This window comes from Sorex fumeus, unplaced genomic scaffold (genome assembly GCF_029834395.1).
Source record: "Sorex fumeus unplaced genomic scaffold, SorFum_2.1 ptg000036l, whole genome shotgun sequence".
In the NCBI taxonomy this organism is placed as follows: domain Eukaryota; kingdom Metazoa; phylum Chordata; class Mammalia; order Eulipotyphla; family Soricidae; genus Sorex; species Sorex fumeus.
In genome coordinates this window covers 22,459,812-22,479,374 of record NW_026606093.1, presented here as the reverse complement: position 1 = coordinate 22,479,374, position 19,563 = coordinate 22,459,812, and the positions used below count along the sequence as shown (strand labels likewise).

The 19,563-nt window shown below is 41.6% G+C and overlaps 1 protein-coding gene across 1 annotated transcript in view; it reads left to right on the top strand.

The window, feature by feature from the left end:
- Positions 1-8,390: 8,390 nt before the first annotated feature.
- FBXW10B (F-box and WD repeat domain containing 10B) overlaps positions 8,391-19,563 on the top strand; it is a 40,028-nt gene continuing 28,855 nt past the window's right edge. The window contains 6 exon segments of the mRNA XM_056117783.1: positions 8,391-8,886; positions 9,159-9,215; positions 10,022-10,186; positions 11,419-11,828; positions 14,174-14,296; positions 19,156-19,265. Coding sequence (XP_055973758.1) covers positions 8,391-8,886; positions 9,159-9,215; positions 10,022-10,186; positions 11,419-11,828; positions 14,174-14,296; positions 19,156-19,265 — 1,361 coding nt within the window.

Genomic DNA, 19,563 nt, shown 5'->3' with positions numbered 1-19,563 from the left:
GAATGACTTCAAGTTGATTAAACTTATGTGACATTTGTAACAAATGCTACCGTGCTAGTAACCTTTTGTACAGTAACCAGAAAAAAGTAACTATGTCTTTTGATCACAATTAAAATTAAACTGAAGGGGCTGGAGCGATAGCACAGCGGGTAGGGCTTTTGCCTTGCACGCAGCCAACATGGCCGACACAGGTTTGATTCCCAGCATCCCAAATGGTCCCCCGAGCACCGCCAAGAGTGATTCCTGAGTGCATGAGCCAGGAGTAACCCCGAGCATCGCCGGGTGTGACCCAAAAAGAAAAAAAAATTAAACTGAAAAAGGCTTTATATGTGAAGAGTTAAGTGGAAGCTTAATATTCAGGGCAACAATAATTGAGGAATATATAAATGGAGCCTCCAGATCCACATTCTGATGTATTGTGTTTACTGTTCCATAGCCTGCGTTCAGTGACTGAGTTCTTTATTGTTTCACTGACTAATTTATCTGATTTACAATGAGATACCATCTCACACCTCAGAGACTGGCCCACATTCAAAAGAACAAAAGCAACCGATGCTGGCGTGGATGTGGCGAGAAAGGGACACTCCTTCACTGTTGGTGGGAATGTCCACTGGTTCAGCCCTTCTGGAAAACAGTATGGACGGTTCTCAAAAAATTAGAAATTGAGCTCCCATTTGACCCAGCAATACCACTCCTGGGAATATATCCCAGAGAGGCAAAAATGTATGGTCGAAGTGACATCTGCACTTGTTTGTTCATTGCAGCACTCTTTACAATAGCCAGAAACTGGAAGAAACCTGAATGCCCAAGAACAGATGACTGGTTAAAGAAACTTTGGTACATCTACACAATGGAGTACTATGTAGCTCTTAGAAAAGATGAAGTCATGAAATTTACATACAAGTGGTACAACATGGAAAGTATCATGCTAAGCGAAATGAGTCAGAAAGAGAGGGATAGACATAGAACGATTGCATTCATCTGGGGGATATAAAGTAACAAAGTATGAGATTAATACCCAAGAATAGCTGAGATCAGCACCAGGATGATTACTCCATAACTTAGAGGCCAGCGGGTATCCTAGAGGAAAGGGCAGTTCAGATAGAGAAGGGAGCACTAAATAAAGGATGTTTGGATGATCCTCCCAGGAGGGGAGATTCATGTCGAAAGTAGACTATGTACTGAACATGTTTGCCACTCAATGCCTCTTTTGCAGACCACAACACCCAAAAGGAGAGAGAGAACACAGGGGATTGCCCTGCCACAGACACAGGGGGGATGGGGGGATGGGGGTGGGAGGGATATTATCCATGGTGGTGGAAAATGGGCACTGGTGGAGGGATGGGTATCTGATCATTGTATAATTGAAACCAAAGCACAAAAAATTGTAAATCTACAACTGTAAAAAACAATAAAATAAAATAAAGGGAAAACAAAACAAAAAAAAAACAAAAAAAAAACAAAAAAATCTAATTTATCTGATTTGTCCCCAACTCTACAAATAGCTGCTCTGATTGCAGAAGCCTGAATCCAGTCATGTTAGTCTCATACAGAGCGCAGAAAGAATGGTAAAGTAAAAAGGCCCTCCCGTTGATCATCGATTTGCTCCAGCGGGCCCAGTAACATCTCCATTGTGAGACTCATTGTTACTGTGTCTGGCATATCGAATACGTCACGGGGAGCTTGCCAGGCTTTGCCATGCGGGTGATACTCTCGGTACTCTCGGTAGCTTGCCGGGCTCTCCGAGAGGGGCTGGAGGAATCGAACTCGGGTCGGCCATGTTGGCTGCGTGCAAGGCAAACGCTCTACCGCTGTGCTATCGCTCCAGCCCAGAAAGAATGGTAGCGTGCACATTTCCTATTTCTCCTAGCTCTGTGCTCCTAGATGCTGAACTCTCCCCCTGGCACTAGTGAAGGAGGTCAGCAGAAGTCCCTTGCCCAGTGTGCCATGGTGTTTGATAGCCACACCAGGACACACATTGCGTATGGGTTATGTAGAGATTTTCTTGGACAAACCTTATATTTATTCCTATTTCTAATTTGCCTTATAGTCTTGCTGAGAAAAAAACAAAGGTACTTTTTTGTATTGAAGAAATACAAGAAGAAGAAATACAAAGAAGGCAAATGGGTCATCTAACAAGGACTGAGAGTCATCACAGCATCAACCTGTCATTTGAGGTTAAGGTTCTCTTCCTGGGGGTTGGAGAGAGAATACAGTGGGTCGAATGCTTACCTTGCACTCAACTAACCTGGATTTAGTCTCTGGCACCCAAAGTGGTTCCAAAGTATTGCTAGGAGTGATCACTGGGCACAGATCCAGGAGTGAGCCCTGAGCACAGCAGGTTGTGACCCAAAGACCAAAAGAAAAAGAAAAGTTCTTCTCCCAGAGGTCAGAGTGAGTGCAGAAGTTACAGAGGTTAAGGTGCTTAGTTTTATATGCATTGACCCTAGTTTGATCTCTGGCATGCACAGCAGGTACGGCCCAAACAAACAAACAAACAAACAAACAAAAAAGTCCTCTCAAAATTAATAATTTATATGGTTACTCCAACAGTACTTGGAAAAGATATGTGTTCTCATATAAAGTAGCACTGTAGCACTGTCTTCCCGTTGTTCAACAATTTGATCGAGTGGGCCCAGTAACGTCTCCATCATGAGACTTGCTGTTACCGTGTTTGGCATATCGAATTCGTCATGGGGAACTTGCCAGGCTTTGCCATGTGGGCGAGATACTCTTGGTAGCTTGCCGGGACCTCCAAGAGGGGCGGAGGTATCTAACTCGGGTCAGCCAGGTTGACTGCATGGAAGGCAAAAGCCCTACCCGCTGTGCTATCGCTCCAGCCCCTCATATAAAGTATTTTTCAAAAATCTTACTAATAATTCAAGTAAAATTTAATCAACTACTTATACTCTCTCAAATGCTGTGAGCTCTAGCATTCTAACAGTCATATTCTTTTCTAATACTAATGTGCTCTCCAGAAATTTACATAAAAACTTGTTCTTTCCTCTCTTTGTCATGCATCTCAGATCCTGCCTCTCTTCCTTTTGATCAGTTTTCTGATTACCACTTTAAAGCTCACTTTTGAAATTAATTTTAAAATGATACTGCAGGTTTTATGTTACACTACAGAAAAAGTGTGATCTTTTAAAATAGATGTGCCAACAGCAGGTGTTTGTTATCTTGAAATGCTTTTAGCCTAGTGGTACAGGCCTGACAGTTTATGACTCTGGACCAGTGTTGAGGCGTTTGGAGGTTCACTAGAATTGGAGTAGGGGTCCTGCTCTACAGGGTGTCAAAGTTAGTTGGGGCCTGGTGCATAAAGTAAAGTAAAGTAAAGGCCCTCCCGTTGATCATCGATTTGCTCGAGCGGGCCCAGTAACGTCTCCATTGGAGACTTTGTTGTTACTGTGTCTGGCATATCAAATACTCTCGGTAGCTTGCCGGGCTCTCCGAGAGGGGCGGAGGAATCGAACTCGGGTCAGCCATGTTGGCTGCGTGCAAGACAAACGCCCTACCCGCTGTGCTATATTAGGCATTAATGCTGTCCCTTGGAGTTATCCCTTTAGCCCCCAGTATGATTGGTTTTTGTGTGTCACCAGGTTGTTAACGGTGACCTGCTGAAGGTACAGCATAATGATATGGCAAGTTTGGTGAGAGGATTGTCACAGAGATAACAGTGTAGAGACGTATTCAGAAACAAGCTCCATGTCTTATGTCCAGCTTTCTGTGGCTGGGTTGGGTTGGGGAGGAAGTTGGAGTGATGAGACAAGAATGCCCGGTTTTGTGCGCTCAGTTTATTTGTTGTATTAGTCATTTAAATACATTTAGAGTGAAACAATAACCTCAATAGCAAAGTAAGGGGGTTCCTTATTAATAATGTTGCTTACTCTTGAAAAGAAAAAAACCAAGAGTTTCCATTTGGCAGTATTGTTCATTTTATTATTCCCATAAAACCTTGTATTTAGTTTTCTTTTTTTTTGTCAAATATATTTTTTGCTAGTCATAGTAGCCATTGCTCAAGGCAGGGTCGGGACTTTATTCTGTATCTCAGTTTCAGGGATAGAAGACAAGGCCAATTGAGAAGACTGCTCTCATATCCTTTTCTCATTTTGTCTCTATCTTCTCTTTCAAAAAATTTTTTTCATTTAGCCCCTTAACTTGTGCCTCAAAATGGCTTTTAGATCTAGAATTTCTTGGTCCCTTTCTCAAAGATTGATTGCAGACTGCCAAGACTTACATTCATGAAAAATATTATTTGTCACACTATTTTTTTGGCTTTTGGGGTGACACTGGCAATGCTCAGGGGTTACTCCTGGCTCTGCACTCAAGAATTACTCCTGGAGGTGTTTGGGGGACCATATAGGATGTCAGGATCAAATCTTGGCTGTGTGCAAGGAAAATGCCTTACTCACTGTACAATCACTCCAGCCCCTTCACACTATTTTTCATCACTGGAATATTTAAGACAAGTATTCTACCAGTGGTATTGGTACCAGCCAATCAGGGCATTCAAACTCAATACATCAGGATCCTCCATGAGCTCTATTACGGACTCACTAGCAGGATCTCACCATTCTACAAAGAAGTAATCATTGACGTCAAGAGAGGGGTTCGGCAGGGTGATACCACTTCACCGAAACTCTTCAGTGCCACCCTCGAGAACATCATGCGATGACTGGAATGGGAAGGAATGGGAGTGAAGATAGACAGTCGGCAACTACACCAACTCCGCTTTGCTGATGACATCGTTCTAAAAACACCAAACATTAGCTAAGCAGCACAAATGCTGGCCCACTTCAACCGTGAGTGTGGAAAGGCCGGACTACAGCTGAATTTCATGAAGACAATGTTTATGAGAAACGGTCTCGTTCTGACACTCCATTTGCTCTCAATGGAATGAACATCTCTGAATGCACCAGTTATGTGTACCTAGGTTGAGAAGTCAACATGACGAATGACCTGGCACCTGAGTTGTGCAGGAGGAAGAGAGCGGTTTGGAGCACCTTCAAGAGCATCGAAGAAATAGCTAAGAGGACAAAGAACCTCCGGCTCTGGACACATTTCTTTGATTCCACTGTTTTTGTTGCATTAACATATGCCTCAGAGACCTGGGCCCTATGAAAACAGGATGAGAATGCTATTCGGGTCTCCCAAAGAGGAATCGAAAGAGCTATGCTTGGAGTATCACGCTTCACTAATATGAGAGGAAGAATCCGGAGTTCCAACCTCTGTCGATGGTCAAGAATCAGGGACGCTGTCTTGTTTGCCAAGGCACTGAAAATCAGATGGACTGGACATGTAATGAGAATTGGAGACGACTGTTGGACTAGAGCCATTACTGTCTAGATTCCATGGGATGTCAAAAGATTGCGTGGTCGCCCACCTATGAGATGGTCAGACTTCTTCATCAAGACCCTGAACGATCGGTTTGAGGCTCTTCGTTTTCCTAGAACGAGCATATGCCATTGGGCTACACTAGCATGTAACAGGGACAAATGGAGACATTACTGGCACCTGCTGTAGCAAATCGATGAGTAATGGGATGTCAAGTGATCAAGTGATCAAGTAAAATTAATTGACTTAGTCACTAAGTCAATAATTTTCAAAGGATGAAGTAATGGGGGTTTACTTTTACAATGAGTTAGTCATGCAATTTGAAGCAACATGCAGAGCTTACATCTGTCTCTCTCTCTCTCTCTTTCTCTCTCTGATGTTAAGGCTCAATAGTGCTGGGAGCACCTGAGTTATACAGAGAAAGCTCTGTAGTGCTGGGAATCAAACCCAGGGCTGCCTTGTGAATACATTACAGTCCATTGAGCTATCTTGGAGACTCATATAAATTGTTTTGAGGTAAGATTTTAGATCAGCTGCATCAGCACTCCCTGAAATACTATTAGAAATGCAAAATCTTAGGCCTATAGCCCAGACCTTCTGAATTAGTAACTCGGGGGGGGGGGGGGGAGAGGTGATTCAATAATTTATTAACACGGCTCCCAAGGTATACAGTGAACATCTAGTTTTCAGAACCACTATTCTGCATACGTATCTAATCCCTTTGTTCTGTATTTTTTTTTTTTTTTTTTGCTTTTTGGGTCACACCCAGCGATGCACAGGGGTTGCTCCTGGTTCATGCACTCAGGAATTACTCCTGGCCGTGCTTGGGGGACCATATGGGTTGCTGGGAATCGAACCCCGGTCGGCCGCGTGCAAGGCAAACGCCCTACCCACTGTGCTATCACTCCAGCCCCTGTTCTGTATTTCAACTGCTAATAGCAAGTGACCTTCAATTTTGTACAGGAAGTAAGACATTTTTGGTTATCCCACATTTACCCTGTTTCTTTGGGAATTCAACTATTTCGACTAGATTTTTAATTTTTCTGTACTGCCCTGGGATGGAGCGATAGCACAGCGGTAGGGCGTTTGCCTTACAAGCGGCCAACATGGCTGACCCGAGTTTGATTCCTCTGCCCTCTCGGAGAACCTGGCAAGCTACCAAGAGTATCTCGCCCACACGGCGGAGCCTGGCAAGCTCCCTGTGATGTATTCGATATGCCAAACACAGTAACAACAAGTCTCATGATGGAGACGTTACTGGGCCCACTTGAGCAAATTGATGAACAACGGGAGGACCGTGACCATGACCTGTACTGCCCTATTTATTCCTTCTGGAGATTAAAATATGTCTAGACAATGCCCTTGTTTCCCACCTGTTTCTTTTGAGGCCAAAGGGTATATTTGCAACCTGGAAACTCACAGATTTCTCATGTATAAAGGCTTTCCTAATTTAATTTTACAAACATGTGTTTCCTAACATGAGGGGAAGGTGACTGCTAAGAGGGACACTGCTTGTAGTCCGACCTCCCACAAAATGTTTGAAAAGCCCAGTGAGTTTGTGCTCTGCTTCTGGGTCATAAGTGACAGTAAAAGCATTCTGTTTGTGACAACCCCAATTTTGGAGGGGTCACCTCCCCTCACAGGTCCTAGTGGCCCATGTAATCACTTCTGAATGGACATAACCAGTGTTGCTGGGTAAAAATCTTGTGAAATAAATCTTTATGAAACAGATAAGATGCAAATTATGTCATTTTTGATATGCATTAATTATTATTTGTTTTTTTTTTCTTTTTGGCCACACCAGCAGTGTGTAGGGACTGCTCCCAGTACAGAGTTCAGGATTGCTCCCTGTGGTGATCCAAGGAACATGCAGTACAGCCCTTTGGTTAATTTCCAAGACTCAACAAAATCATGTCTTTACATGCATCCTAACGCATACACACTAATAAATGTTAAAGTGGACATTGATTATTTGGTTGCCCAAAGCATGATTCCAATAACAAGAGGATAACAGATAGTATTAAGGATCAAATATGCATCAGGCAATTTAACAAGAGCTTTGCATGTAATAGCTCATTTAATCATGACATTATTCTATAATTTAGGAGCTATTGTTCTTCATCTACTTTTGAGTTACAAATGAGGAGACCGAAACAGGCCAGTTAATTAATGTGAACTTGTTAAATAAATAAAATTATGAAAAAAAAAGTAAGGTGGAGTTCATGCCCAATTCAATCAGCTAATCAGTGGCTGAATAAATAGCAGTACTCCTACATAAAAAAATTAATGTGAACTTGTACTATTACTTAAGCAGTGTTAATAAGAAGCTGGATTGGACTGAGACTCCAACATTCTTCATGAACAACCTGTAACATCTCCCAGACATCTGGATGGAAATATTATGGGTGGAAATCCCTTTAAATGGTCTCAAGTCCAGTGATAGGTTTCCTACTGAATGGCTACCATTGCAAAGTTTTCTGGTTAGAATTTTCAAGTGTTAAATAAATTTATATCAAAATATTTTTGCTCTTACTTTGATAGTGAGTTAAGAAAAAGAACATAAATATCTTGCAACACTGGAACAGCTAGTCTATAACCAAGCACCTAAATCTAAGAAGTGTATGTCTGCTTTTGCATTAATGACTCCCTAAAATCATTAGCTACAATTAAAACCTACCACCAAGGTCAACGATATATATTCTTTTCGTTTAAAGGGGAGACATTTATTATGAAAAGTTTACTTATACTGTTTGTGCTGTTCTAGAAAGCAGATGACCAGCTCTTTCAGAAAATATAACAACTGCCTCCCTGTGAGAAGTGCCAAGTTTAGGAGATTTACGGTAAAGCCATGTTTCCTTGGAGGTCAGTACAAAAGCAGGCCTCTACTGACAGTTTCTGGGAAAGAACAGCTTACCATCTGTCAATTGCGTTATCTTTTCTCATGTTTATAATGGAAAGGCTCATTTTGGGAGTTTCCTAACAGCTTCTCCTGTTCTTTTTGTGTCTGCTGAAGTCCACAAGAGACAAAGATAAAATGAGCTGGTCATCTCAGGATCATGGAAGAACTGGAATCGCGATGCAGGAATCTCTCTTTTTTTTGTTGTGATCAGAAGGCTGATTCTTTCCCTGTGTGCCAGAAGTGTGAAATGTGTATCTTGGCTTGGAAGGTCTTCTCTACCAAGGAGTGGTTCCAACGAATCAGTGAGATTTCGCAAAGGAGGTTTCTAGTCAGCATCCTGGTGCAGTTAGATAGCATGTATTTGTTAAACTACTTTCAAAGTATCCTTCAGACCACTCAGGGGAAGGATACCATCTACAACAGGACCCGGATCAGCCTCAGAACGGAGGGGAAACTTGTGAAGTCTTCCTTGAGTCAGGTGTTGGATAAAGCAATAGAAGAGAAGATGAAGGAGATTTTATACTGGTTTAGGAAGAGCACCCAGCAGACGAAAGCAAATTATACCCTCCTGCTGCTGCAGATGTGTGAGCCCAAGTTACTACTCACTGCTGCCAATGTCATCAGAGACCTGTTTATGAAAGAGCAGAACTCAGGTAAACAACATCTCAGGTAGACACAAGAGAACCCCCAAAGACCAGGAAGCTAGACTTTTAGAGTATGTAAACGAATAAGAGGTGTGGTCAAGTTTAAGCAAATGGCATTTTCCAGAAGGCAGGATAGAGTTCTTTGTCTTGATACCTGATCCTGCTTACCAAAGGAGAAATTAAATGACTTCCTTTTACAATTGTCAAATGACAAATGCAGAAGGAAGTACAAAAAAAAAATTAAGTGTCAAGCATTTTAAATGGATTTCTACTCTCTTTAGGTGCTGAAATAGCTGGTCTGGACCTCTACTTCTTAGTGCAGGTGCGGTTCTTCATTGGTGGGTTAGGGATTGAACTGGATTTGTAGGTCTAAAATGAGGAAGCTACTGAATTGCTTTCGCCTTCAGCTTCCAGTGCAAAGAAACCAGAGAGGAGAAAAAAAAATTGGAGTCCTCCACCTGTATTGGTTAGATTAGAGATACGCCAGTCCAACTAAATTTTTTTGGGTGGGTAAGGAAACCAAACTACAGGGAATCTGAATACTTATCTAATGAACCAAGTCACTCAGGGTTTCCTGTTTAGGATTATGTATCCCTGAGCTCAGGACAGCCCTCCAGACAGAACAGACAGTGGGCTGGCTTGTGACCTTTTGTATATAAATCTTTTTGTATATAATAGCTTCTACAACCTTCTGAATTTTTTAGATTTTATCACCCACCACAGGAATCAGCTACTTGTATTAAAGCTGTATAAATGGAGTTATAAAAGCAGTATCAGAAGATTCTTTTTTGTCCTAGGGGCAATTCTCTCTAAACAGGTAAATTTTATAATTGAATTCAGATGGAGTTATTGCAAAAATTAGGCAGGAGTTTTAGCAAAGCAGTACATCCAATTCCTGCTCACAACATGCCAACTCTCTACTTGCATGTAATGTTGAGTCCTGTAACTGTCACTGTTGGTTGGCTGACAAAATCTAATTTCTGAAAAATTTTCAGAGAAACTGAGAGTTCCCAAATAAAAACTACAACTGAGCGGGTCCATTTGTATATATTTAAAAGAAGAAAGTAGCAGCAAAATAGTCTGTAAACTTTTTTTCCACACATTTGCTTCAAAAAGGAGCTCTGTCTGGTATTTTGTTTCTTAGAGATCAAGGAAGATTCCAACAATTTATTTTTCTTTTCTGAGAAAAACTCCCAGTCTGATATTGCATCTGGGATAGATGAAACCAACTATACATCCGTCCCCATGTCTAACACTTCAGAAACAGAAAAATTGCTTGAAAATGTTGGGGGAGAGTCATTTACAACTGGTAAGTCGTCTGGTAACTCACCAGATATTTATCCCTCATTTAATTTCATATGGGGTAAGGGAAACACTGGGATTAAAATTGCCAGCAGGGCCGTAAGGTTTAAGTTTTTATTGCTTTACTATGATACTTTCAAGAAACAACTGAAAATAGAGACCATAAAGGAAGGAATCTATTCAATTTCCTTTAAGATTTCTCTCTGTCCCAGGCCATAATACCTCTGCTAGGCCCTCAGCTCTGACTAGAGTTTGCCTCATAAAAAATAGCATCAAATTTAGATTTGAGGAGGAAACACTAACAGTGGGGAATTTAGGCTGACTTTAAGACCCTCCTATGTTGGTTTTTGAAGATACATAAATGAAATACTTATAGAAAACAAATCACAAATTCTGAAACTTTTAAGTAGAAAATGTTAAATTTCCATATAAAATTTAGTAAACTGGCCATTACATAACCATTCATTAGTCACTCCAATAATTATCAACATTTTACTAATTCATTGTACCTTCAAAAACAGAATTTTTTTTAATTGTTGAATTACAGCAGGCTGGAGCTATAGCACAGTGGATAGGGTATTTGTCTTGCATACGGCAGACCTGGGTTCGATTCCTCCACCCTTCTTGGAGGGCCTGGCAAGCTACCGAGAGTATTTCGCTCACAAGGCAAAACCTGGCAAGTTCCCATGGCATATTTGATAAGCCTAAAGCAGTAACAACAAGTCTCACAATGGAGACGTTACTGATGCCCGCTCGAGCAAATTGATGAACAACGGGAGGACAGTGCTACAGTGCTACAGTGAATTTAGAGGAAATTTCTTTTCATCTGGCTAAGATAGGTTTTTTTTTTCTTTTTGGGTCACACCCGGTGATGCTCAGGGGTTACTCCTGGCTCATGCACTCAGGAACTGTTCCTGGCGGTGCTCGGGGGGGACCATATGGGATGCTGGGAATTGAACCTGTGTCAACCATGTTGGCTGTGTGCAAGGCAAATGCCCTACCCGCTGTGCTATCGTTCCAGCCCCTAAGATAGGGTTTTGATGTTATAGGTACCTCCTTGAACTGGGAAAGATGAAAATGATTGTGCATTTTCTAGATTCATTTTTTTCCAGAAGAAACAACAAAAATTCAGTGACCTAAATAAGGATAGTTTCTGATAAACTCTTTTGGGGACTCAAACTGTGGAGTTATAGCAGAATTGACTCGACATTCTACCCTTTTCTGGTTTAATTCTAATAGGTCTACCAAAGGATTTACTGCAGTGTATTTCCAAGATGAATAGACTGTTTTCTGTAAAAGCAAGCAAGTCATTTTATGCTCACTCAGATCTTCTGATTACCTTAGAGGCTATTGGTGACTTAACCTCTGGGAGAAGCAAATACTGTGACTTCATTCACTACTTGCCTGTCCACCTCTCCAAGTATATTCTAGGTATGGTGGGATCTGTTGGAAGATTTCTTAAGAGAACTCCCATCTTGACTCAGTTAAGAGACTCTTAGATCCATCTTTATTCTTTTTCAGGTATGCTAAGTAAAAGCACCCTGAACAGATGTGCTTGTGTGAGCAAGCACTGGGCTGTACTGACACAGCAGGTCAGGATGGAGCTGTCAATGCATACGTTCCTTCAGAATAAGATTTCATACTTGCAGGTACTTCCTCTCTGAAAGGAGACTATCTGGAATCTTATTTCTGGGCTGAGGTTTGTCTGACTATGAGCCTTTCAGTCTGTTTGTAGATTCTTAGCTGACTTCCTGCTCCAAAGTTTTAGCGGAGACTTTGTTTTTGTCCTGACTCCCTGTTAATCACCATTTACTGCTGGAGCGATAGCACAGTGGGTAGGGCGTTCGCCTTACAAGCGGCCAACATGGCCGACCCGGGTTCGATTCCTCCACCCCTCTCGGAGAGCCCGGCAAGCTACCGAGAGTATTCGATATGCCAGACACAGTAACAACAAAGTCTCCAATGGAGACGTTACTGGGCCCGCTCGAGCAAATCGACGATCAACGGGAGGGCCTTTACCTTTACCTTTTACTCTCCCATAGTCAATGCATTTAGCAAGAACAATATGTATAAAAATCTCTCAGGAAGAGACACTGATGTTTTGGGCAATATTACAGAAGAGTATTTTATTTTATTTTTTATTTTTTGCTTTTTGGGTCACACCTGGATATGCACAAGGGTTACTCCTGGCTCTGCACTCAGGAGTTACTCCTGGCGGTGCTCAGGGGACCATATGGGATGCTGGGAATCGAACCTGGATCAGCCGTGTGCAAGGCAAATGCCCTACCTGTTGTGCTATCTCTCCAGCCCCCAGAAGAGTATTTTAATAAGAATGTTATGAATATATTTCCGGGAAAGTCTGATATGGAAAAATAATAATTACAAGGTCAGGGTATATTTTCAGACTCAAATACAATGCCTGTCTTTCACAGAAAATCTTTCTTGCCTAGTTACTTGTAATTTTTTCTAAAGTCCAAGCCTAAACCATGGATTTCTTGGATTTTTTTTAAGTAGAAGTGAATTACAGTGTCAGGGTCCTGGCCAGTCGACCCTGGCAAACTGGAGTATGATCCCCCACGCCGACAGACTTATTCCCTATAGGAGAGGGAGTGGGATGGGGAGAAGCCTCTGCCCTGGCCTCCTGTGCACCACAGGCCCCTGCTGACACCCAGAAAGAACTGCGCAGAGGGGAGAAAGCTGGAGGTCAAGGAGCTCTCCGTTTATTAGCTCTCACACAGGGGTATTTATACATACATCTCCGAGGGCAGTACATATAGCTTGGTACAGGCGCAGTACAGATAATGATTTACATTTAATGATTTACATTTCCCGTCTTCATGGCTGGGTGTGTTAACATGGGCAGATGGTAAGGGTGCGTCCTACATACCGTTATTCTCTCAACCAGAGTGCCTTTCTGGGTGGAGTGCTGGCACAAGGCCCTGGGCCCCTGTGAACAAAGCCAGCTCCTGTTTCCAAGAACAGGGGATTTGGTCAGGGTCTCAGGCTGGCTGCTGAGACCCCAATATGACAGAAGTCAAAAGAAGCAAGCATTTAAAAAGAAGAAGAAGAAGAAGAAGAAGAAGAAGAAGAAGAAGAAGAAGAAGAAGAAGAAGAAGAAGAAGAAGAAGAAGAAGAAGAAGAAGAAGAAGCAGCAGCAGCAGCAAGCATTATGAAGTAGGCAACAAGCTAGGAATCTGGGGACTGTTGACCATCTCTTTCCTGTCATTCTCCAAATGTGTGGTATTCACTCCTTGAACCAGTATGTACTTAGTACTAAGATATCAGGCAAAGCCTAAGGCTTCCTTTGACAGGATTTACTACAGTATATTTCAAATCTTGCCCCAAATTAGCTTTCCTCAAGTACTATGTAGCTGTTAGAAAAGATGAAGTTATGAAATTTGCATACAAGTGGTATTACATGGAAAGTATCATGTTAAGCGAAATAAGTCGGAAAGAGCGGGATAGACACAGAAAGATTGCATTCATCTGGGGAACATAAAGCAACAAAATGGAAGACTAACACCCAGGAGTGGCTGAGATTAGTACCAGGAATTTTGCTCCATGACTTGGAGGCCAGCCACACGTGCTAGGGGAAAAGGAAGCTCAGATAGAGAAGAGAGCACCAAATAAAGGGTGTTGGGAGGATCCTCCCAGGGTAGGAGAAGCATGCTGAGAGTAGACTATAGACCAAACATGATTGCCACTCAATGCCTCTCTTGCAAAACACAGGACCCAAAAGAAGAGAGAGAGAGAACAAGGGGGAATGCCCTGCCACAGAGGCAGGGTGGGATGAGGGGGATCGGGGGTGGGAGGGATGCTGGGACCCATGGTGGTGGAGGATGGGCACTGGTGGAGGGATGGGTACTTGATCATTGTATAACTGAAACCCAAGCACAAAAATTTATAAGTCTATAACTGTAAAAAAAATTAGCTTTCCTCATCTTTATGAGAATAGGAGTTAAAAAGTAGTCATTTCTGTCCCCCACCCTCCAAGGGCTCCTACACGAAGGGAGTAGATCCAACCTATGCCAACAAGCTTTTTATCCCAGTTCCTAAAATGGTAGAGGATGCGAAATACATACGTGTGAAAAATCAAAAATGGAAACTGAGGACAAAGGTAGGTGCTGATGGCGTCTGGAAAAGTTAACTGTGAATGTTATGTTCTTATTAGATATTGAAGACAAATTACAGACTTGGATCTCATGCAGGGATCTAGGAAGTGATGGGTATAAAGTATGTGATATAGAAGACGGGCAGCAACATTCCCTACAGGAGACCCAAGTTGTTTCGTGCTGAGCTCTTAAGCAAATCACTTCCTTTCTTTAAGTCTTATTTTCCTTATCTGTTAAATAAGCGGGTCAAATTGATGATTCAGAGGTCTTTCTATTTCAAATCTATGGCCATGTTTACCATTCATGGTATCAAGTGGAAAACTCAGAGCTAAAGTTCCAGGTCAGGAACAAAGTCACTCACAACAAGGATGTCCCTCAATACCTATTTGTCCGTGCCTTGAATGAGTGAAAATTCTCAACTCTGACTTCTTGGTTCATTCTGGCTCTATGAAGGAAAAGGACAGTCACAGGTTATGTCCCTCACACAAGGACATTAGATCTCCCCACAAAATCTTGAGGAATAATGAAAATCCATAAATGGAGGAATCTTTGAACTCTGTATTCTTCATGTCTATATTTGACTCTTCCTAAAAGGTAAAGGTAAAGGCCCTCCCGTTGTTCGTCGATTTGCTCGAGCGGGCCCAGTAACGTCTCCATTGGAGACTTTGTTGTTACTGTGCTTGGCATATCGAATACGTCACGAGGAGCTTGCCAGGCTCTGCCGTGCGGGCGAGATACTCTCGGTAGCTTGCCGGGCTCTCGGAGAGGGGCAGAGGAATCGAACTTGGGTCGGCCATGTTGGCTGCATGCAAGGCAAACGCCCTACCGCTGTGCTATCGCTCCAGCCCTTAAGATTATTATATTCCTGTACCCTTTTTTTTTGCTTAGGGTCATTTTATTTTGAAATATATTCAAGTTGATCCCCAAATATGTGGTTAGATACACCTAACCATATCGAATTATGGCTTCACATAAGCCATAATTTTCTATAAGGAAATTGTAGAATATAAATTAGAACTTGAGAGATAGGCATATCTGAATAGACAATTTAGTCTATATGTCTATAAAGATCAGATAGGTTACAGGCAGGTGAGTGGTGTGAATGCAATGATAGTGCACTTTGATAGTGCAATGATGAACTGGAGAATTCATTACCCATTTGAGGAGGACAGTTGATACCTAAGTCCAAATATCCCTATTTTTGCCCTCTCAGATCATCTGAACTTTGCAGAGAAGATTTAAATCTGAATTATTATGTACAATCATTTCTTAAAAAATCCTAGGAACCAATTAAAAAGGGTCTTAGTGTAAGCATGCATGCTTTGTATGTGTGAAGCCCCAGGAAAACACACACACACACACACACACACACACACACACACACAAGCACATGCATGCATACACACACACCACACAAAAGAAAAAAATATTATATGGACCAAGACTTTCTATTTCTGATTTGGTCCTGTCACTTGTTTTATGGATGAAAAAAATGTTTAAGAGGAGTGGCAGAGATACAAGTTCAGCGCTGCCTTGATTGTTCCAAGCGTATTGATTGCTTTGAATATAATAAAACTAATACCCACTAAAAAGGCCAGGGTTGTGGCTTAGCAATAGAATATATTCTTCACATGTGTGAGGTCCTTGGTTTGCACAGCAAACAAACAAAAGAACCAAACTCAAAACCAAAACACCACAAAATAGTAAAAGTCAAACAACAAATATGAATTCTTAAGATTCATTTTCTTGATGATATAGTTAATAATTGCCTAACCCAAAAGACAACCCAGTTCATTTGATATTTTGTAAATATCAAATTTTTACTTAAAGAAACAAGTAACTCAGTATGGACACTCGCAGAAGACATAAACCAGCAAACTGAGTAATTAAGTAGTCGATCGGGAAAGTTTAGAAGTGAGTACTTCTGAGGGATTGTGATATCAGTGGGCAATCCCTACTAGCTGAGTTAAAATAGTAAGCCAATCAGTGCCAAGAGCTCTGTGAGCTTCATTTATTTGGTCTTTACTCTAGGTTTGGTAGATATTATTGCTCTTAGTTTATGAACCTGAAAGTGAATATGATAATGTTAGAAGACTTGGCAATGGCAGAGCTGAAATTTGAACCAGATATTTTCCTTTCAATGGTTCTACTGTATGAGTTACGAATTCTCAAAATGTAGATGATGAACATAAGCCAAGGAATTCCAGCCTAGGATGTGAAAAATCAAGGAAACCTCATTTTGTTCAAGAAGGGTATCAGAGTTTCTTGGACACTGGAAGGAAGCAGGGGATGAACTTTCCTAGGGAGAGACTGGGTAAATATTACTTTTTTTTTTTTGCTTTTTGGGTCACACCTGGCAATGCACAGGGGTTACTCCTGGCTCTGTGCTCAGGAATTACCCCTGGCGGTGCTCTGGGGACCATATGGGATGCTGGGAATCGAACCCGGGTCGGCCACGTGCAAGGCAAACGCCCTACCCGCTGTGCTATTGCTCCAGCCCCCAATATTACTATTTTTTAAAGACTAAGAAAGAGAGTCAGATAAAATCTCCAGGCTTTCTTGGAGTTGACATGGGCTACCTCTCCCAACTTCCTGGCAATCACCCCCAAGAACCAACTCTTGTGCTCCCTTGTAAGCTCTTCTACTGACCTTGCTCTGAAGACTCATAAATAAATCTCGAAAGAGATAAAAAAGCTGCAGTAAATCTTGGACTAAATAATCCAGGGTTCACCAGAGGGGATGGATTATCTCAGTGCCTCGTCAGCCACTTGCTCCCACAATCCAAAATTGCCGCCATGCCCCTGGTATGAACGACAACGTTTTGGAATGGATCTCACTGAGATAATCTGCTGAAAATTCAGGTATGCAGGTTTTGTGACTGAAATCTCCAGGTTTTCTCGGAGTCAGGATGGGCTACCTACCCCACCTCACTGTACTTCTGGAAGCTCTGGCAGTCACATAACATCCCGAAGCTGCTGCCATCCAGTTAAGAAGGCTACGTCCCGATAATACTGAACTCCCTGATCAAACACGATGACTGCTTAGTACCTGTGTTGCAAATCATAATGCATACAAGGAGAGTGAGTGAGTGAGTGAGACAGAGAAACAGAGAGACAGAGAAGGAGAAAGAGAAAGAGAGAGAGAGAGAGAGGGAGAGAGAGACAGAGAGAGAAAGAGAAAGAAAAGAGAGAGAGAGGAAAAGTAGAAAAGTGCCTGCTATAGAGGCAAGCTGGGGGTGGGATGGGGTTGGGGGTGATGGGAGGGAAACTTGGGACATAGGTAGTGGGAAATGTACACTGGTGGAGGGATGGGTGTTGGAACAGTGCATGACTGAAACCCAATCATGAACAACTTTGCAATAGTCTAGTTTGGTAATTCAAATTTAAAAAAAAGAAAAAATAGAGAGTCATTGAGGTAACAGACCTCTTGATGAAGAGTTTAATATTTGGGAGGAGGTTAAGACTTAGAAGAATGGGGTAGGAGGTAGGACGTTTGCATTTCACAGGGTTGATATGGTTTGATCCCTAGCATCCCATATGATCCCTTGAGCACTGCCTTGAGTAATTCCTGAGTGCAGAGCCAGGAGTAATCCCTGAGATTGCCAAGGTAAAAAGGTAAAGGTAAAAGCCCTTCCATTGATCGTCGTTTTGCTCAAGCGGGCCCAGTAACATCTCCATTGGAGACTTTGTTGTTACTGTGTCTGGCATATCAAATACTCTCGGTAGCTTGCCGGGCTCTCCGAGAGGGGCGGAGGAATCGAACTCGGGTCAGCCATGTTGGCCGCTTGTAAGGCGAACGCCCTACCCGCTGTGCTATCGCTCCAAGTGAGACCCAAAAAGCCAAAAAGAAATTTAGAAGGAATGATAGGAGAGAGGTCTGCATGAGAATTCCCAGATAAAAATGTGATGCGATAGTCTTGCTTTCATGAGAAACATACTGCTTTAGGGTTTCTTGCTAGTCTGATTTTTATTTCCTACATTAAGGATGGAAGTGTGGCTGGCAAGAAGAGAATCAATAGTCACCTGTGGCAAAATTTATCAAGTTGGGATTTAGCATTAGAGCTGCTAAGAAAATTTATGAAATTAGAGTGGAAATGAAGGAAAGAAGGTAGGACAGAATGAAAGGAGGAGTCTTTGGACATAGAAGGGAAGCAGGCTTGTTGAGATGGGGACCATTGAATGCTTTTGTCATGATTCACATAATGTACTTTGTGAGGCAACTATAAGAGCAAATTAAGGTTGTAGGTCTATAAGAATTTTGGAGGGAAAATACATAGTCTAGCTGTAAATTTACACATGGATTGAGTTACTATATCTATACTTTGTACTGTAAGGTATATGCAATATGCCTTAATGTACCTATCAAAAGGATAGGATGGGTGAAAGAAGAGGTAAAGAAAGTATTTTTAGTGATACTGGCACTGGAAATTTGGAGGTGTTACGCAGTGAGTCTTATACATATATATTCCTAAAGTTTTATAGTGTTGTAAATCAGTGATAAATCAGTGAAATTTTATTTTCAACAAAGGATATCTGTGACTTCTGTGTGAGCATAACCTTTGTAAACTATTTTTTTTTAAAAAATGCTAATATCAGTGATATAAAAAAGTTTATAGAATTAGAACACATAGAACATAAAAAGAGGTAATAGGAGAGCTAGGACCCTTGACTCTGAATTTTATAATTTATAATTTAATTTCATGGGGTATCTTCTCATAGACCCCGACCAATTACCATTTAGAACCAGTTACAGTTTGAAGACAAAGAATCCATGGTCCTTTTCTTGTACCCTTGTCAGGGGTATCTGTATCTAGGGTTCTGAGTAATATTGCTATGGTAGTTTGACTTTAATTGTTCCTTGTTAGAATGACTACAACTTGTGGACTGCATACCAGAACCAGGAAACTGAGCAAATCCAGATGGAGGAGAGAAATGTCTTCTGTAGTACTTACAATGTCCGCATTTTATCTGATATGTAAGTCCTGACACCAGAATTAAAAGCCATAATCTGATGAAACTACTGATTTTCCACACTGGCATCTTTGGGATTCCATTGATCTTTATTCACTTAGAAATACAATCCTTCCTTACTTCAAACTCCAGCCCCCAAACTAACATGAGATCCCATTTGGAGAATAGGGGCTTCATTTTTATAACATTCTCAGAGAAAAGTGAAGTTTATAACATTTTATTTGTTATAAAATAATTTTATAAAACAATACTTATTTCCATGGTACCTACCAGTGTAGGACTTTGAACTAAATATATGCACG